At 39.2% G+C, this 21,363-nt stretch overlaps 3 protein-coding genes across 3 annotated transcripts; 2 read left to right on the top strand and 1 right to left on the bottom strand.

Annotated features, from left to right (window-relative positions):
- The first annotated feature begins 2,826 nt into the window (after window positions 1–2,826).
- On the top strand, window positions 2,827–8,207 carry LOC119693833 (gastrula zinc finger protein XlCGF57.1). The gene is made up of 9 exons (XM_048626563.1): window positions 2,827–3,179; window positions 3,830–3,988; window positions 4,447–4,623; window positions 4,995–5,246; window positions 5,553–5,828; window positions 6,086–6,275; window positions 6,624–6,801; window positions 7,075–7,268; window positions 7,993–8,207. The coding sequence occupies exons 1-9, from the start codon at window positions 3,048–3,050 to the stop codon at window positions 8,205–8,207; spliced, it is 1,773 nt and encodes a 590-aa protein (XP_048482520.1). The 5' UTR covers window positions 2,827–3,047.
- A 406-nt stretch (window positions 8,208–8,613) lies between these two features.
- On the top strand, window positions 8,614–12,807 carry LOC125489725 (putative uncharacterized protein DDB_G0271606). Its single transcript, XM_048626562.1, has 7 exons — window positions 8,614–8,745; window positions 9,115–9,294; window positions 10,679–10,729; window positions 10,877–10,951; window positions 11,366–11,437; window positions 11,733–11,816; window positions 12,184–12,807. Exons 1-7 carry the CDS (start codon window positions 8,614–8,616, stop codon window positions 12,298–12,300), a joined length of 711 nt encoding a protein of 236 aa, XP_048482519.1. The 3' UTR covers window positions 12,301–12,807.
- Window positions 12,808–14,376: 1,569 nt separating this feature from the next.
- Window positions 14,377–19,858, bottom strand: LOC119693834 (cyclin-dependent kinase 1). The gene is made up of 7 exons (XM_038118558.2): window positions 19,475–19,858; window positions 19,145–19,289; window positions 18,472–18,606; window positions 17,843–17,952; window positions 17,293–17,406; window positions 16,565–16,667; window positions 14,377–14,654 (listed from the first exon to the last, which is right to left on the bottom strand). Exons 1-7 carry the CDS (start codon window positions 19,621–19,623, stop codon window positions 14,463–14,465), a joined length of 948 nt encoding a protein of 315 aa, XP_037974486.1. The 5' UTR covers window positions 19,624–19,858; the 3' UTR covers window positions 14,377–14,462.
- Between the last annotated feature and the right edge of the window lie 1,505 nt (window positions 19,859–21,363).

The raw sequence follows: 21,363 nt of genomic DNA, 5'->3' as shown, positions 1-21,363 counted from the left end.
CGGTGTTTTCCTTGATGTAGCATCCGCATATGATAACGTTCTTCTTCCGATACTCAGGCAGAAAATGCACCAGCTGAGCATTCCGCCGAAGCTGACACGTTTTATATGCAATCTACTCATGGAAAGAGCCATCATTATTAAATGCCCTAACTCCCCTAATATTTCCCCCAAAACCATATGGAAAGGACTTCCTCAGGGATCGGTATTAAGCCCCCTCCTCTACAGTATCTATACTTGTGAACTGGAAAAATCTGTTGATTGTTTCTGTGAGATTCTTCAGTATGCTGATGATTTAGCCCTTTATTACTCCAGCGATTCCATCTCGGAATCTACAGAGCGATTAAACCTTGCTCTTAGGTACTTAGCGGACTGGCTATCAGAACATGGCCTATCTCTATCAGTCTCCAAATCCTCAACTGTGGTTTTTACTAAGAAAAGGTCAATCCCGGACATTGATTTAGTTATTGGAGAGGATCAAATTCCAGTCCATAATAAGGTTAAATTCCTGGGAGTTATCCTAGACACGCTACTGACTGGTATCCCACACCTTAATTATATAGCCCAAAAATGTGAAAAAAGTATAAACATTTTAAGATCATTATCTGGCGTATGGTGGGGTTCCCACCCATATTCCCAAAAGCTTTTATATAATGCCATCGTACGGAGTCACTTGGATTATGCCTGCTTTATTTTAGACCCATGTAACAGGGCAGCTATGGCAAGACTCGATAAAATTCAATTCAAATGCCTCCGCATCATACTAGGTGCAATGAAATCCACCCCTACCAATGCTCTTCAGGTGGAATGTGTAGACCCCCCCTCTTTCTTTACGTAGACAGTACCTCTGTGATAGATATTTTAATAGATTCATTCAGTACAACAGTCATCCTTTAATTTACAAACTTGACACTATTAAACGTCTTTCAGTATCTGCACAAGTGGATCATTCCGAATCCTCATCAAATCTTCCTTGTCTCCTTAAAAGTCTTATTAGCTATTCAAAACTAAACAACCCAACCATAATGTTCGACCACAATCCAATTTTTGCATCCCCATATGAGGCTCTAATATTTCGCCCCATGATTGTCGAAAACTTGGGTGTTGATAAAGAGTCACCGGCTGCTAACAAAACGTTCAATAATATCATCCATAATCATTGGAATTCGTGGTTAACTATCTTCACTGATGCTTCTAAATTATCAGAAAACGGTAATGTTGGAGTGGCCGTTTGGATTCCCAAATACAATATAATTCTCAATTATAAGTGTCCCCCAGAAACGTCTGTATTCACAGGCGAAGCTACGGCCATTTTAGAGGCTGTCCTCTACATTGAGTCCCACAAGCTTCGAAAATCCTTAATCCTATCGGATTCATCCAGTTGTATACATGCAATTCTTTCTTGCCCATTCCGCAGCAAGTCAAAATTCCCAATTATTCTTAAAATCAGAGAGGCCCTTTACCGCTGTCACGTACAAAATTTTGAAGTTGTAATTGCTTGGATCCCCGGTCATAGTGGTATACTTGGTAACGAGGCGGCAGATTCTTGCGCTCGAGAAGCAGTTCAGTCCGGCTCTCTTACACGGTACCATAATTATTCCCACGACCTTGCTACTCTCGCCAAACCAAAGTTAGACAAAGCCTGGAAAACGACATGGGACACCTCCAAGCAAATTAAGGGAAAACATTTTGCCAGCATCCAGCCCAATATTCCAATAAAACCTTGGTTTTTCAAAGCGAAGCATCTGGAAAAACGCGTAACTACTATTTGTCGTCTACGACTAGGACATGCGTGCACCCCAGTACACTTAGCCAAGATCCGGGTTCGAGATAGCTCCCTATGTGAATGTGGACTCGATGATGGTTCTGCTGACCATATTTTACTACAATGTCCCAATCATCAGCTCTCCTTATACGACATCTTGCCCCCTTCCTTTCCTCGTCCGGTTAATACTAACTTCCTCCTAACCCATGTAAATACTCCCTTTGTAAATATTCTTAGTAGATTTATTAAAACTAACATAATAAAACTGTAACTATAATAAATGTAATATTAGTATGTGTTAAAAACTTCATCAAGCCAAGGTACGTGATTATTTTGAATGTAGAGTCATAAATACCACCGTACATTTTAACTTGCTCTACTGTTTCCTATTTCAACACATGATATTGGCGGAATTTACTGTGCTAGTCACGCACAGTACAAGTGCCATACAAAACAAGAATAATATAATAATACTTTGTGGTACTTATAAATAATTTTATAATCTACTAGTGCTACAGTCTGTCAAATATAAGTTGGCGTTCCTATGGCGGCTAATGTAGCGGTAATGCAAAAAACTCACACAAAACAAAGTTGGCTTGCAATGCAACCCTAAACCAGAACCCTATCAAACCCTAACAAAAAATGACTTACCAAACTTATCAACCAGCATCTATCTCTTTCGTACTAACTCATACCAAGCAGATGCCAAGCAGAGACCAAACATTAGGTTTCCCGATACTGTCATCTCTTTCTAATAAATTTCATTTTTCAAACCATTTATGTTTATTAATTCCTAAATTATAAAGTAAACAATAATAATAAACTAAATCCGCTAAAACTGATATATTTATTTCTACAAGGCATGCTCATGGCAGACATGGCATGCTATACTTAAACGATTTTATTTTTGCCATCAGCAAAAACGCTACTATCAAAATATGTTCTAAATTTAAGAACATAGAGTTTATTTTTGTGTGGTAGCGTTTAGTATCGCTCCAAGTAGAGCTACTTGCCATGCGTGCGTGTTGCGTTCCATTTGTCTTCCTCCCTCCCGCTTCCTCAGTCCTCACCCCCCACAGTCTGCAGTTTCGTATTGCTCACGTCGACTGGGTCGTTTTATCTCGGTTTTTCAAGTGCAAAGCGTATTTGCTATTGTCTTTGTTCTCTAGAAATTTTGTCTCACTTTTAAATATGTAAAAAAAACTTTCATAAATAATTTTCAATTGTGAGGTGCCGAAATCTTTTCTGTGACTAAAAAGGCAAAGCGTTCGGTAGCTGTATCAAAATGGCTGCGGCGCAAATGCAGAATTTGCGATTGGATAAGATCTGCAGAGCTTGCCTGCAGATCAAAAAAGATATGAGACCTCTCTTCGAACAACTTACTGCAACCATGTTGATGGGCATTTCCAAAGTTCAGGTGAGTACGATTTTGAATAAAAATGATTTTCTCAAATATATTGATATCTCTTTCGCACACACTCACCAAAGCTATGTGCATCACTAGCTGTCCTTCTTTGTTTAGAAATGCGTATAGTATTCCGAGTAGATGCGATGACCTCATTGGCATTATTAAAATTCAATGAGAAATGATGCCGTCTCTGTCCCGTCACAGGGATGACGCTTGGAATGATAGGGATAGTGAAATCTTAACTTGAGAAGTGATGCGAGTGTCACTCTAATCAGCTGTTTTTGTTCAAGAACAAGTCAGGAGCTTTTTTAAACTTTTATTTTATTTATTTATTTGCCCTAAAAGCTGGATTTACAATAGTAAGATTACTTATTGGAGAATAAATAGAGAAAGGTTATCACTATTCACTAATAACAGAATTATACTTTAAGTAATTATTAAAGTTCGGAGATAAACAATTAAATGATAAAAATTCAACTATGTTCCATGCTGATTGCTATCATGATTCAATTAATATTAATTTTTAACAATAATTGGGGCATGATCATGAAAGGAGCCTCCTGAGTGACGTAGCAACAACTAAATTATTAGACGGGTGCATTATTAATTTTGAAATGTTTGATGAAGAAGAATTATAACAGGCATTATAAACAACACAGGTGGCTGTAGGGGATGGGCTGCCGTCTCAGCTGTGTCTGCAGTGCGTGCACCAGATCTCCCGCTGCCACTCCTTCAAGGAGCTGGTTGAAAGGAATGACATCAAGCTGCGGGAGTATTGCACCTCGCTCGCTATGAAGAATGAGGCTGTCATGTCTATGGTATGCATGTTTTGATCTTTTATACTTTGTAAAATTAATATTGAGTAAGTAGTTATAATTCCTATAATGTATGCATGCCACAAATATCAATCATTCACATGTGGGGAAAAAAATGTGGTCCATGTTTCCATTTTTTCACTCAAATCCTGGACACCTGTATACAATATACCTCCACTGCTTTTAGGCCAGCGGCAGTCAGCTACTGACAATATAGCTACTCCTTTCACCATAGTGGCAAACTTGGTACGGCCAGTCACTGCCACAATACTAACTAGGTACCAGAACTTGTGTCATGCACATTGAACTAATATTACTGTTGTGCATAGCATTGCAATATCATGACAGCCAGTGCTCCAACATATAATATTATTTATGAAGAGCACATATCATACTGCTTATAAATCATTTTTATACATTGTCTTTGTCATGGTGTCCTTAACAAACACTGTCTTTTCTAGAAAAAAGACGAGATGGAGATGTGTCAAGACGCCCCGTTCATGTTCATCGAGATGCCCCACATGCAGGCGCTGCCGAGCGGGCTGGCCCCGCTGGACGGGCTCTTCACCGATGACACTGTCACCAGCGGCAGCGTGGAGGAGAAGGTGGAGATTGAGTATGTTCCTGTCGCTGAGAAGGTGAGTCACATGTACAGTAACATGCCAAGTTGCAGAAATGGACTTTAAGCTAATATCGGTGGCCCATTAGAAGCTAAATGCGGAAAATCAGCTCAAGCTCAGCATAACTATGTCTACTCTAAATCTGTTTTAAATTCTTGGATTAATTCATGCAGTTATATTTCTAATAAATAAAATTAGGCACTATGGTGCGAAAGAGGATCATTTGGCTATATTGTACTTATAGATAGACCACAGTCTGAACAAACACTATTTAGTTTATAGATTTATAACATTCCCGAAAGAAACTCGATCCATTTATCTGACTACTTCAATACTTAGGCACTATTGTCCTTAACATGCCAACCACTTAACCATCCTCCTTCCACCAGCAGCAAGAGTCCCCCACCAACCAACTGGACAAGCCCGACGAAGCGCTCAACTCAGATGAAGAGAACTACCTTCAACTGGTGGTCTTCCAAGCGTCAGCCACCGTCGCGCCGGGCCGCCACGTCTGCAACCTCTGTCACAAGGAGTTCAAACATGCACGCTGGCTGAAGCAGCACATGAGAAGCCATAGCAACTGGATAAAAGCGAATTGCAAGAAGCCCCCGATGTGTCCGCTGTGTGATAGGACTTTTAAGGTGAGTCATTTTCGCCTATGAGGAATTACAGAATAAAAAAATGTATTTGGCTGTCTTTGTGCTCATCCCTAGGCCAAAAAAAGATTTAGCCGTATATTTTGTAAACTGTGATAAGTAACAAAACATGTAAAGTAGGATTCCTGATAAGCATTCGTTATAGGGTTGTAAGTCATGATTATTGGCATCAAAATCATGACCTCAACCAACCTCAACCCTGTAATGAAAGCTACTTTAGAAAATGAGTTTTTTTTTCTCTCGTATCTCAGATATTTTATTATAAAAGTTTAACCTTTAACATATTTCCAGGGTCCAGGTATGCTGAAAATGCACATGCGAACGCACGAGCCTCGACCTCCAAAACAACCGACGTGCTCCGTCTGTCAACGAACCTTCTCAACGAAAACTCTCCTCTACCGCCATAGACAAACGCACTTCGAGCAGAAAACGCATCAGTGCACTGTTTGCGAGAAAAGATTCTACAGCGGCTACGCGCTGCGCTCTCACATGGCCAGACATAGAGGGGAGAGGCCGTATGTGTGCAATATGTGCTCGCAAAGATTCTACAATCCTACTGATTTGAAAGTGAGTTTCTGGTTTGAAACATTTAGGACATAGAAGTAATAAACCTATGATTTCAAATCACAAGGCCGTTATTATTCTAAGATCTATAAGACACTCCGGCCCCAGCAGATAATCTAAGCGATGAGCAAATGATATCCATATCTTTTGTTATTTTTGTCAACTTATTTTTGCCAGCATGCTCTTTCTTCCCTTATAAAGGGCAATAACCGTTTTTCGCTGTGCTTAACGACCTTTAACTTCTATTATGTAAACCTTAGGTACATTTCCGCCTACACACCGGTGAGAAGCCTCTCAAATGCCTCGAGTGCGGCAAGACGTTCCGCCGCCACTCCACGCTCTGCCAGCACATGAAGAAGCACAGAGGCATCCGCAACCACGTGTGCAATGTTTGCAACAAAGCATTCTACGAGGTGTCCAAGCTGAACGCGCATATGAGGGTGCATACTGGTTAGTGGAATCGAACATGTTTATTTATACAGGGTGTTGTTTCACGGGTTCATCTCAAACAACTTTGGCTCTACGATTTTTGGAATGTCGATTCGGCTTACTAGGTATACCACTTTTGTAGCCCAAGGATTGGCTTAATATAACAAATTCTGATATGATTTTTCGTATAACATCAATGCATTTAAAGTAATTTTTGACCTAGGGGTTACATTAGTTAACATTGTTCACCTAGGGGTGAAAGAAATTTATTTTTTATAAAATTCCAATTGTCAAGAAACGTGGTACTTTCAACCCCCTTTCAGACAACTACCGAGTGCCGAGAATGAGGCAATTTTCACTTATCCCCAGGTGAAAAGCCGTTCGAGTGCCAATACTGCTCGCGCAAGTTCGCGCAGCAGTCGGCGCTGATCTACCACCGGCGCACGCACACCGGCGAGAAGCCGTACTGCTGCAAGCTGTGCGCCGCGCGGTTCACCACCTCGTCCGCGCGCAACAACCACCTGCTCACGCACACCGGACATAAGAAGTAAGTCTATTCATAAGTGGCGTTATTATTTAATACACTCACGACCAATGAAGAAGCTCCGGTGACGACGACTAGCTTAATGACGCCGCCGTCTGCAATATCGAAGTACATTTTACAGCCCATCCAACCAGTTTCATATAACGCGATTAATTATAGCTAATCAGAAAGCAATTCTCCCTAGGGACGGAAAGTAATAATTTCATCCCACCTTTTAGTTATTTACAGACAACTTTAAAAATAATTATAATTAACAGTTATTTTCCTCCTCCCCAGATTCATATGCCCGATCTGCTGTAAAGGCTGCACGTCTCGCACTGAGCTCCGAGTCCACAGTAGCAAACACACTGGAGAGAAGCTATTCGCGTGTGAATACTGCGAGCAAAGATTTAGCTCGGCGTCGTACCTGGCTGTTCATAGACGATATCATACTGGGGAGAAGAAGCATACTTGCAATATATGCGGGAAATGTAAGTTACTATTGCTTTGTTTAGGGTGAGGCCCAATTGATGCGTTGAGGCGTGGTGTCCCAAAGGCATGGACATATATTTTTTAAGTTTATGACAGTCAGTTCCTTTTTAACCACGCGACGCAACGCACTAAAGGAACCACACACTTAGCGCGCGATTTGAAGATGTAGTTAAATCTTAAATAGATGAATAAGGTAAAAGTTGAAATTCTAAATTACTTTATAGGTAGTCTGGGCAACAAAAATATATCATTTGAGTTCTTTGAGTTATATATATAAAATTAAATATAATTCAGGAATAGATATTAACAATCTTCGTCATTCTGTCTAGAACATCGTCATCGTCAGCGTAACATGCTTCGTCAAAGTAAAAAGTAAAATTAAATTAATCTAATAATCCGCCACGAGTCATACCTGGCCCAAAAGTACCCATAATGCTTGCAGCGTTACCTCTTTGAATAGCAAGAGAGAGCCTTACGACCCGGAGCGACGATCATGTCCTCGCGAGGCAATACGGCGGCCTAGATCCCTTATGAGGGCTTTAGCTTCACCACCCCAAACTCCGCTCGTCTCCACTGCCTTAAATAGAGGCATATATCCAGGAGCCTGTTTGGTGATGCTCATGAAATAACACTTTACCACAGTTTCCACACATAAAATATCACAGTAATTTTGCTATTATTATTCGTGTTGAAGTTTTCAAATCAATAAATTCTCACCCACAGCGTACGTAGAATCGCGGTCGTACAAGAAGCACATGAAGAGCCATCAGCTGAAGAACGAGGAGTCTGAGGCGAGTTCGGAGCAAGCTCAGGAAAAGGACATGGAGTGTGCGACAGAGGAGCAGCCCATCCAGTCGGAAACACTACAGGTACGCGAATTATTAGCTTTGTTGCTGAGTCATGAGTATCTGAATAGCCACAGAAATCTACGACAGTGATTTCGTGACTTTTTAATGTAGCTCTTATTGCTATAGCACCACGACAGTCGTAGAGCCTTGAGGGTTGAACATGGTCGGAGAATTTTATAAACCATGTCTACTAAACATGAGTCTTGTTACTTGCATCATCATCACGACCCAACACGTCCCCACTACTGGGGCACGAGTCTCCTTTCAATGAATGATTTTAGACCTAGTCTACCACGCTGGCCCTGTGCGGGTTGGTGGACGCGCGGGTCCATTGCGTGTTGGTTACTTGAATAATCGTCATCATCATCATAAGCCTTCTATTGCCCACTGTTGAGTAATTATAGGTCTTATTTTTGTTCGCCAATTCTTCCGGTCCTGTGCCGCTCTGGTCCACTGCTTCCCCTGGTTACTTGAATTAATGAATGTTATTATCATTATGACCCTCCTCTCCCCGCAGCCGCCCTCGTCCCCCTCGCGCGCCGTGAAGCGCTACAAGTGCGGCGTCTGCATGAAGTCTTACATGTACATGCACACGCTCAAGAAGCACATGATCAGCACGCACGTGCAGGTATGTATAATGTTATTTAAATGAGGTTTTACAGATCAAGTTTTTTTTAGCCTTTGGATTCAACTGATTTACAAAGTTTAATAACTTTTTGCATAATATTATGATATCTCAGAGAGCGGTGATAGCTCAGTCCGCTTTTCTTGCCAGAGATGCTGTTCTTAATGTACAGCGAAAAGCAGGTGACTCGCTTGTGAGTTACCTCTGACTACCCCTTAGGGGATTACATTATATTACAGTATATGTATGTATACATGTGATATTCAAACATAGATAACATTATGCATACGATGGCTTACAAGTGCTATAACTGACAGTACAGCAAATAGTCGGTACGGATATACTGATCATGACATTCTAACACATCACCAGGATCAAGAACAGCAACAACAAGTGCAGCAGCAACAAGTCCAACAACAACAACAGGTCCAACAGCAAGTCCAGGTCCAACAACAACAGGTTCAAGTCCAACAGCAACAGGTCCAGGTCCAACAGCAACAGGTCCAAGTCCATCATCATCACCAGCAGCAGTCGCCGCAGCAGTTACAGCAGGTGAGTTGTGTTGTTATTTGGAACTAGGTAAAAGTGACAAAATATCTCCCCGTAATCGTTTACTAAGAGGCCTATCTATCTCTATCTATCTATACCTGGATCTTTTATTCGACGGAATTCTGGCATTTCAAAAGTGATGCTACTTAAAAAGCTCTTAACCGAAAAAAGGAAAAATTTGGATCCATTTCTGGGCAATAAAAAAATTAAATGACAGATAATGTATGGAATTTATATTAATTACTTTATTTTATTCTTTAGCTGGCATCACTTCCTACTAAATTCAGGGATAGTAAACCTTTTTAATCGATTTAAAAAAAAGATTCTTTATTCGGTACATACTTGTATGTACTTATGTAAGATTATTGGGACTGCACAACAAACAAATATACTTGCAAAATTTTATAGATGTATGTATGTTTATAATGTTTGTCCACGCATATCTCCGAAACGATTGAACCAATTGCCACTATTAATTGTTTTAATGGCTTACATTGAGCAGTATAAGTATCATCATAATCGGTTAGGATTAATAATGATTAGATATTCTATTCTATTCTCTTTGGGGATGTAAGTACCTGCACCTGGCTCTCTCGAGTAAAACCTTTGTGCATATCCCCAAGGTCTAAACTGCCTTCCTAAGCTTGGACCATTTCCCACCACGCTGGTCCACTGCGGGTTAGTGGGTTCACATATCTAGATGTGCTAAATCTAGATATGCAGGTTTCCTCACGATGTTTTCCTTCACTGTAAGAGCGATGGTATACATTGTACTTAAGTTAAAAGAACTCATTGGTACATGTCAGCGCCGGGATTCGAACCCGCATCTCTTGCGTGAGAAGCGGGCGCTTACCCGACAGAGCTACCACCGCTCTTATTATTATTTAAGGATCGATTAGATATTTTAATAATCAATTATATTTTTTCTTTATTTATTAATTTATACTTTAATTAAGTTTATTATTTTTGTGATGTAAAGGGACGTAATTATTACTCACCGTAGGTATATCCCCTTTTAATTTGGAGCGCCGCACTTAATAAAATGGACAGGTACATTCACTAACAAATAAAATGTATAGAGTAGTTTAGACTTAGATGTTCAGGGGGGTCACTCTCTACATCGACGAACGAACGAACAAGAATTGTCACGCAATCGGCACGCTTAATACAACGAGATAGAGCCGAGCTCTTGTTCTTTCGTTCGTTTGATTTTGGTAGTGGCCCTCCAGACTCGTATTGAAAAAAAGGCTCAGCCAAAAAAGGTTTGTGATCTCTGACATGTCAAAAGTAGATAACTGTCAGAATTCCGTCGAATAAAAGATCCAGGTATAAGGAGTTGTTCATTGTTTTATTAATTGAACTAATAAGTTAATGCATTTCTTTTTAGGTGTTGCAAGTTGGTGGTGTCCAGCAGTTGATCCATCAACATGTGCCACAGGTGAATATTTTAATTGATACTTACTAATTTTTGCATGTTACATAATAATATCTTATTTAGCATTCTTAAAAATTGAAATTGACACCTAGCTATAGCAACAAAATAGAGGTAGAGTTTTGCTAAAATAACAATTATGTTTTATTCCAGGGCGCGCAACAAGCATATCCAGTCATATCATCCGTCCAGTCCTTGCAACTACAGCAAACCCAGCACGTCAATACGGTAAATAAAGGCTATTTATTATTCATACATACTTACCTACACACTTTATACAGGTGTTCGAAATAGATTTATTTCTCTCGCCATAACTGATTTTATTTGAAGAATGTGTATGTGTGAGTGATAACTTGGCTTTTAGTAGTTAGATATATTTCGCCAATAACGAGCTGAGTTATAATACTTTCCAGCCTGCGGGTCTCTTAAATAAACACTGAAGTATAACCGAACTCATTAGTCACTAAAATTTATTTTCATTGTACTGTTAGTCGTATTTGTGCAGGTTCTGAGAATGAATTATTCCGAAGCGCGTATATCCATATACCCACTTACTTAACTGAAAATATTCATGAAAATAAGTATATTTTTAAAATATTTAGCAGTTTTATTAAAGATACTAACCCTCACAATATATTTTAGCAGCAGCAGCCGCAGCAACTTCAAGTGCAGACAATACAGATCCACCCGCAGCACCAACCGATACAGATCCACGTGAGTACATACCATCTATTCTATTCTCTGTGGGGGTGTCCTGCACCTGGCTCTCTCGAGTGGAACCTTTGTGCATATCCCCAAGGTCGAAACTGCCTTCCTAAGCTTGGACCATTCCCCACCACGCTGGTCCAGGGCGGATTGGTTGATTCACATATATTATTTAGATATGCAGGTTTCCTTGTACTTAAATTCCAAAGAACTCATTGGCACATGTCAGCGGCAGGATTCGAACCCGCATCTCCGACTGAGCTACCACAGCTCAGTAATGTAACTAATGATATGCTATTCTCAGGCGGTGGGCGTGCAACAAGTGCAGCAGCAACAACTGCACGTGGCCACCTCGTCGTGCCAGACCATGCTGCCGAATATCTTACAGGTAATTAACAAAAAAAATATATACTTATATACGTAAATAGGGTGGTATGGAAATGGTAGTATTTATACATATATGCTGAAAAGAGGGGGTCATTCAGAACAACTTTTGTTCTCCGTAGTCACTTGACATTTTCTTAGATTTATTGAAGATTTTTTTTACCAATTTTTTCCATGATTTTGTTTTTTCAATTTATTGTTTTTTTTAATTTAGGTCCTAAATAAATGATGAATTTCGGAATGACTCTGAAATCCCCTTTTCGCCTTACAATACCAACATTCAATCTAACCCTCTGTACTACTACTTCTTCAAATAATTGCTATCAGTCATAAACTCATAGTTATAAACTTTACCTTGTTCTCTTCCACAGCTACAGCCAGGCACAGTGGCGGTGTCCGGCCTCGGCCAGCAAGACCTGAGCGGCGTGGCCCACCGCATCATACTGCAGCAGCCGCCCAACCAAGCCATCTACACTATCCACCATTGAGACTGTGCTTAGTAGAAATCTTGAGGGTAATGTTATATGCAGTCGTGTGAGAACTGAAGACCTTTAGTCTATCGGAAGATGCGTCATTATTATTATTCGACGTAAAGTTTTACAACTATTTGTCGACAATCAAGATATTTGTCTTCGGATGTGGTGATAAAACAAAATACCTACTGCTACGTAATGTATTACGTAATTTCCTGCATTAGAAATGTTAAGTTTTATTTTGCTAGGTAAAGTAAATGAAATATCACAACATTTTACTGTGCCACTGTCTTCCACTGGACTATGTATACATATTATTTATAATTTAAACCAGTTCTGTTGTAACCTAATGAATGGATGATAATCACTCAAGTTTTTGTACATTGTCTACGTATTAGATATTAATTTAAAATGAACTAGTTTAGGAAGTGCCGATATTTATTTGTAAATGTGTATTTTTAGTTTGTCAATTGTACATAAATAGCACAATTTTACTAGACAAAATAAAATGTAAGAAGATAATTTTCTGTTTACTGTTATCCTCTCGATTCTTTGCGAAATATAGGTAGTAGGTAGGTAGGAAATAAAAGATATGGAATTCTAAAAGTAATTAAAATATATTTATACAGATGGAAAATAATACCTAAAAGGAGTACGAATCATTTAAATGCATTTCATTACACACCGCTACACGAGAGCAGACATACAAGACAACTTATATTATTTTGATTCAACGATATAATCACTTTTACCAATACTTTTCTGTCTTTACGAAACCATTATTACTATCAATGACATATCGTTATATTAAATTTTCACATGACCAAATTTAAATTGTCTCGTTTTTACAACAGTGTGCTTCCAGCATCACGAATTAATGTATTTAATGAAGGCCACAATTTTCCATTATTACTAGACTTCGCAAGTCATATTTGATCAGTCACATTAAAATTAAACATTATTCACAATATTAATTACGTAAAAAGTGCTTATTGGCAGTTTTTTGTTGAGGTTTGGCACTTTTTTTTAAATCAGACAATACAATTACTTAAATAAAAATTCGAAGGTCTATTAGGAAATATGAAATGAGAAGTTCAAGAGAAGATTTTAAAAACAGAAGTGCGTTGAGTACATTATTTTGAAACCATCTTTCTTTTCACCTCTAAGGAATATCAAAATAGCACCATGTAATTATTATGGATTATCGTCAATAAAATCACAATATCATACTCGACACTACACCGAAATACGACACACTAAAAACCCACGTACAATAAAACATGATAAATTAAGAAATACAAATCGATGTCATAATTAAAACCTAGCCGAACCTACATTTTCATCAAGCGATTTAAATGCTATCACCGGTCGCCGAACTGTACAATATCCTAAAACACTAGGGTAGCTTGATCAGGAGTTAAGAATGCTAGTGTACTAACCACATAACTTGACTAAAATTACATCGGCGCGGCGTATGTTATGTTTATTGAACGAATGATAAGGGAGGATGCGGAGCGCGTCTTTGCTGCAATAGTCGAGATAAATATCTTCAACGCATTCGTCAAGTTATATGATTAGGGTACAAACTCACACTCGGCACTCTGATATGTCGCGATGACTAGGCTGAAAACCTGTTCATCATTCATGCACTCTGGTAGTCAATCAAGCTCCAACAGTGTGATATCTTGCTAACATAGCCGATATTCATAGACTGCAAAGAATGCCGGTTCAACAGCATCAACATTACAAAACGCAAGAGCCAGAAAGTAAAACCTATTTGGCAGCGAACCTAATCAATACCTACATGGCAAAGTGATCGACACCACTTTACGTCTATTCCACAAGTTTTTCATTCGCAATGTCTATAATAAACCTAAATTCAAAGTTTCACAGCTCTCTAGCTAGCTATGAGTTCCACTGATGCACGTAAAATATAAACCCACTTCTATACACATTTAATCGATCACCGATGGCATCATAGCAAGCTAAACTCAGTTTCACCATACTCTGTTAGATCATAACATGGAATTAGTTTGACTTTTGACACATTTGATCAAGAATTAAATATGGACATGACATTACAATGTAACAAGGGTATTGATGATCTAACAGACTATGGTGAAACTAAGCCTAAAAAGAGCTTGAAACCCCAACAAACCCGCCACAACTAGCGCCATCTAGTTGACGCTTCGGCCGTCGTCTTCAGCGCTGTAGCGGATGTACGCGGCCTGCGCCGTGAGGCCCGGCGGCAACTTCACGTCGCGGAAGTAGCGGTGGCGCCGCGTGTCTTTGGCGCTGATTCGCTGCACCGGGTCGTAGACCAGCATCTTCTGGAGGAGGTTCATGCCGGTCTCGTCCAGGTTTTGGACCTGCGTGGAGGTTGGGGTTAGGTTAATAGGTCATAAATGGCGATAGGGCGAACGGTGAACCCTTTTTAAATAAATTAACTTACAAATGGTTACATAGCCGGACAAAACAGGGCAATGTAGACATAACATATGACACATATAAATGTATGACATAACAAAAATACAGTATAGAACATTGTTACCTATCAGAAAAATCCGATAAGAGATGCGGGTTCGCATCTCGGCGCTGACATGTACTCATGAGACGGTGAAGGAAAACATTGCGAGGAAACCTGCACATCTATATTCTAGATCAGTGTTTTTCAACCTTTTTCATGATGCGACCCCCCTGGTATAAAAAAATATTTCGCGACCCCCTTGACCCTTCGGTTTTAAAAAAAAACATGTATGTATGTGTAAAAAGTACCGGGACATACACTTACATAAATATTTATGCTCACGACTGCAATCCCCGAAGGGGTAGTCAGAGGTGACTCGCAAGCGAGTCACCCGCTTTTCGCTCTACATTTGTACTCACGATAGGTCGCGAGACGTTTTCAAATGAGTACAATGCACTGATGTTGTCGGATAAGTGGGCAACCCGACTGTTAGATGTGTTCAAGCTGCTCGAGGGCCTCTGACTAGGCTTAACGACTGCTGCCGAAACAGCACCGGGACCCACGGCTTAACGTGCCATCCGAAGCACGGAAGCGTCCAGAAAAGAACAACTTGAAATCGGTCACCCATCTAATGGCTGACCGTGCTATGTGTTGCTTAACCTCAGTGATCAGTTACGATCACTGAAGCCAGCTCGACTACGCTTCACCGGGAAAAAATCAATAAAACACAAAAGTATTTGTTATTTATCCAAATTACATTTATTTTATCACCCTCAAAGTACGGTCCTTCAGAAACGATACTTCATACGCCAACGAATTATCAAATCATCACAACATTTTTTTAAACGCTGTTTCCAGGGTTGAGTTTTTCTTTCAAAGTCATGATGATTGTTTTCTTTGACTATCGTGGTGACGTGCACTCGGAATTCTTGCCAGAAAGTCAAACGGTAAGTGAAGAATATTATTTGCGGGTTAAGTGGAATTTAAGAGAGCAAATTCGACATGAAGAAGGCCAGATTTGTGGAAAAAACGAGAAAAGAATTTGCACCACGATAATGCACCTTCGCACAAGGATCATTATTGTATATGAATTTTTTAGCTAACACTCAACAAATACCATCGAGCATCCACCATATTCACCAGATATGGCTGCAGCTCACGGCACTTCGTGGCACTGTTTTCAATCGATAGATGACAATAAGGAAAATTCGCCGTGAGTAGATGCTAAACTTGAAACATCATTTTAAAAAATGTTGTGATGATTGGATAATTCGTTGGCGTATGTGTATCGTTTCTGAAGGAGCATAATTTGTAGGTGATAAAATAAATTTGGATTAATAACAAACATTTTGTGTTTAATTGATATTTTCCTGGAACTTTTTACACAGAATGTATGTGTGTGTTACAGTATTATTAATGATGGTCTCCATCATTAATAAATAAATATTAATTGTATTTTTTCTCTAAAGTACCTTCTTAGTTTTTTCGACCTCTGGCGACCCCCCTACAGAAGCTTCGCGACCCCCCGGGGGGTCGCGACCCACAGGTTGAAAAACACTGTTCTAGATTGTGTACCCTAAAAGCACTGTACTCATTAAAAACAGCGATACGGCTCGCGACCTGTCACGTGAGTACAAATGTACACTTAAAAGCGGGTGATTCGGTTGCGAGTCACCTCTGACTACCCATATGGGGATTACAGTCAACGCTCTTGTATGCTTTTACTGTACGTCATTTGTGATGTAGGCTATTTCTAGTGACTTTTTCATAAATAAATATGAAATGTAAATATTATATGTAGTAATAACTCACGTGGTTGTGCAGGTTGTAGGTGTTCCAGTTGGGGAAGGTGGGCTTGTAGTCGGGCAGGGAGGACACGCCCGGCCAGATGTCCTCGGTGGGCGTCCGCAGCATCCTGCCAGCGGTATTTGGTCCAATTAAATTAATTTCCATGTATATCAGCTAGATTAAATTATATTATAAGATCGGGCACATCATATCATATCAGGCCGCAGCGCAAATAAGACACCTACCGAGCAGAGTGGCGAGATAGTATCGTCGTCGGCTGATCCTCGACCAATGAACTGACAGTACTCGGCCGAGGGTACTGTCTCGGCCATTCTACTCGGTAGGAGTAATCAGGGAATCAGGGTATTATACCCCGGCATCGTCGTAGCTGTTGTCATAATGGGCGCTCACATCAACTTAACTTATAATACTATTTATCAACTAAAATCCCGATGCCTGCCGATAAGAAGTTTATGTCGCGCTCACGACAAAGCTTATCTAAGATCTATGGCACTTATAAAGAACAAAGTTTTTCTTAGTAAACACTTTCACATTTATAATTCTACCACCTACCACTCACCACTCCACTTCGTTATCCGTCTTTGCCAAAACTGACAGTATATTCGCCAAAATTATTGCTGAATTTGGCTTAATTTTTGGTATTTGGCAAATACAGCAAACATCCAATAACAAGTACGAATAGCCAAGTGTGGTGCCAGCATAACAGAATACAATGAAGTAAGTCAACAAACCTGAAGATGCGGAATAGCTGGTCAATTTCGGAGTCTCCCTGGAACAGAGGCTTCCTTGAGGACATCTCCGAGAATATGCAGCCCACGGACCACATGTCGATGGGGCACGAATATCTAGAACACACAAACAAAAACTTGTAACATAATCTGTATTCATAGAACTAACGAAGGGTTTGATTAACTGATTGTGAGCTTCACAAATCGACGAGACAGACACAAGTTCCCGAGTTAGCAATATTTGCCTATTTTTGAGGTGACCTACTGTTTTCTTACATGGTATACTGACAAACATAATGTGCATGAAACGTAATGGAGTCTAAATGAAATACTACCAGACTGTACCAACTTTCTCGAATCAGAATGTACTATAACTATTACTAAACTATACTATTCTTGGGCTATGTCAGATTATTGCACTTGCATGTAGTGTTTTATCAAAGCACTCCTTTAGTTTCTACTTCTACAGGTGGTGCAAAGAAACCTGAACTCCACCGCTATGGGAGGTCAGGTAAATCTGCCCCTGACCTACCCTTGGGTTTTGGATGGTTACCTCTGACTGCCGAGCAGCACCTCGGGCGCGCGGTACCACAGCGTCACCACCTCGTGCGTGTACACGCGCACTGGGACCCCGAACGCGCGGCCCAGACCGAAGTCTGCTACCTGGAATGTTTGGTTGACTGTTTAGGGTACCTGAATAAAATATGTAGGTAATTTGTATATCTTTCAGTCCATCCATCCAAAGGCTGTCTGGAAGAGATTGCCATAAGCGATAAGACTGCTTTTTGTACCCTAGTTAAGTTGCAATGTAATTTTGTTATTCTTCCATGGTGCACAAATAAAGAGTACTTTATGTATAGAGCTATGTTTATAGGTAAAGTTTGGAAGTATTGATATCATTTGGTATGATTATTGAATTCCAGTGAGAAAAACCTAAATATTTATTCACAGGAATTCATTTGTTTTATGTAGATCCACTGTAGATAAGTATAACTTTAAAATGTAATTTGAGACCTTACAATGATTATATTCAATTAGGCTATTGTATATGTAGAATTAAGGATTAAATTATGAAAGGCTGTATATTGTCGTCAACAATATACTCCTATGACCACATAGGCCTCTTTCACATCACTGAATACAATCAGAAGTTATCAACTATTCAGGTATGGATGATGTTACCTTAATAATACCAGTCTTGTCAATGAGCAGGTTCTGTGGCTTGAGGTCTCGGTGCAGGATGCGTCGCTGGTGGCAGTACAGGATCGCGTTGTTGATCTGATACAGATAGCTCTTCACCACTCCCGGGTCCATGAACTGGCAACACCATGGAAATGTAATGGTTAGTGAAGTACATACAGACCGTTATAACAACCCCTGTTGGTAATGTTTGAAATAAATAAATTGCATATGCAAAGCCTTGTGAACTGACTAGTTATAAAAAGTAGAATGACCTATTGACCATGTCAAGTCCTTGTTTATCTCCGGGTCAAAATTATAAGTCATACCGCCACTGAAGTATAATCTATTGAGATACATATTTAGGAACAGTGTAACACAAGCTTATCGCATTCTGATTTTAAAAAGGTATACATAAGGGATGAATGTTGATTATTTGTGATGGGTGTGAAAATAAGAAAATTTGTGTGTTTTGTTTACTACTTATGCCATTTACATGAAACTTTCTGAAATAAACGTCCGGATAACACAGGCCACTTTTGTCTGTTTATAGTCGATAACTTTTTAACCCGGAAAAGCTTTTAAAACCTTCACTGAGTTGATGCAATTTTATTAATTCATACTGAAATAAAATAAACCATTCAGCATTGAAAACATTAAATACATTTAAACTTACTTTGCCTGATCCCAGGGAATCCATGTATTTCTTGAGATCCATTGACAGGAACTCAAAAATGAGGTACAGGCGGGATTCTTCCATGAGTACATCTTCCAACTTCACTATATTGGGGTGGTTCAGCTCTTTTAGCAATGAAATCTCCCTGGAAGCGGGAAAATATCGGTCAATGACTTCAACATGACAGGTGCAACATTGTTAAGGTTATAAATTCACATGTTTCATGCTTATCAGAGGCAAAATATACTTGTTGATGATTTAACGAAGCATAACAATTAACTGCATGTTATTATTAGAAGAATGTTAAGTGTAAAAACGTGGTAAACAAACCGAATAGCTGTGGAAGGAATGCCCTCATCTTCAGACTCCAATCTTATTTTCTTCATTGCCACATATTGTCCGGTTATTTTATTTCTTCCCTTATACACTACACCGTAAGTACCTTCACCAATCTTCTCAATTTTTAAGAAATCATCCATTTTGTGAGGCGGAATTTTGGGAGTGATGATGAAACGTGATGAAAAGATTAACGCTTTGCGCACAAGCGTTTCCGCACTTTTCGAATATATATTAATAATAATATGAACTTGTTAACACATTTCTTTTGTATTTCTAGCAGTTATCAGCATATAAATAAATTTATTACTTGTATTTTGTAAGAAAATATCGTTAACGTCCGGCAACGACTTTTCAAACGATATTTTTTAAATTTCGATTTGTTTACTGCTGCCAAAATGTTGCCACTTGTTTATTATTAATTCTCAGAATAATAACGGATTCAAAAGGTATTTTATCGTAAATATTTGAATCAATCATCAAATTATAAAAGCAAGCAGTTCAGCCACTATAAACAATGTTTTCAAGAGTATTTCAGAAATATATTTTACTAGTGCGTGGTTCGCGGCGCCACGTTTGGTCTCAGAATAATAACTGAGTTTTTTTTTGGAAAACTAAAATATTTTCTCTATTAACGGAAATGGGAAGTTTGTGGAAGTTTGATAGTTTCCACTTCCGTTTTATTTTTGCGTAGATTGCGTAATTTTTGTGCAATTATTAATATATTTATTATGATAATTAAGTATTCATCGGTAGATTATCTCTCAAGGAAAATTCGACGATTTCAGGACTAAGTATAAGTTGGTAAGACTTTTACTTAGCTACATCTACTACCTACTTTTACATAAAACATTGTGTAATATGCAGCAGGCAATCCAGGCTATGCAGCATGCTGCAGTTGTACTGCTTAGAATGGAATAGAATAGAATATTACAACAGGCGGCCTTTCCGCTAAAAGCGATCTCTTCCAGGCAACCTTTGGGTGGGGGAATGACTTAGAAGAGTAGATGAAGGCTTATTAATTAATTAAAGTTCACAAAGTTTTAATAATAAATAATTATACATACCTCTAGTAGTTCCATAGTATTCAGACAAGTAGTTAAATAAAGGGTGTCATTTAAACGATCGCCAATTAAATCCGTTTTGAATTTGCTAAATAATAGGTTTGAAGGCAAAATAGTAGATTTGCCAGCAAATTTTTGCCCCCAAACAATTTTAAATCAATTCAACAAATAATCACTTAAAATTGCCGGGATTTATGATCAAGTGGCAAGTTAACATTTATGTATATATTTTAATAGGTATGTCCACATAACTCGATGTTATGTTTAATATTTAAATGAAACAAAAAATTAAGTTTAAATCATCAATATTCTTAATTAAAAACAACATAAACAACCTTCTTCTAATTATAACTTAAACCTTAATCTTCTTCTAATCAAAAGCAATCTTATTGTAATTAAAACTTAAACTTCCTCTTTTCATCATCATCATCATCAGCCAATAATCATCCACTGGTGGAGATAGATCCGCTCCCAAGGAGTGCCACAACATTCGGTCCTCTGCCTTCCTCATCCAACCACTACCGGCTATCCGCCTAAGATCGTCAGTCCAGCGGGCAGGAGGGCGTCCAACGCTCCGTTTGCCTGTTCGTGGTCTCGACTCGAGAACTCGTCTACCCCAACGGTTATCGGTTCTTCGGCAGATATGACCAGCCCACTGCCTCTTCAGCTTGCATATTTTGACAGCTAAGTATGTCGGTAACCTTGGTCCTCTGACGGATAATCTCATTTCTGATACGATCCATCAGAGAAACTCCAAGCATAGCTCTCTCCATAGCACCGTCTCCGCTAATTTGTAAACTCATGTATTAAATTGCTAAC

The sequence above is a fragment of the Plutella xylostella genome, chromosome 16 (genome assembly GCF_932276165.1).
Source record: "Plutella xylostella chromosome 16, ilPluXylo3.1, whole genome shotgun sequence".
In the NCBI taxonomy this organism is placed as follows: domain Eukaryota; kingdom Metazoa; phylum Arthropoda; class Insecta; order Lepidoptera; family Plutellidae; genus Plutella; species Plutella xylostella.
Note: the sequence above shows the minus strand (reverse complement) of the source record. Positions and strands in the feature narration are given on the sequence as shown.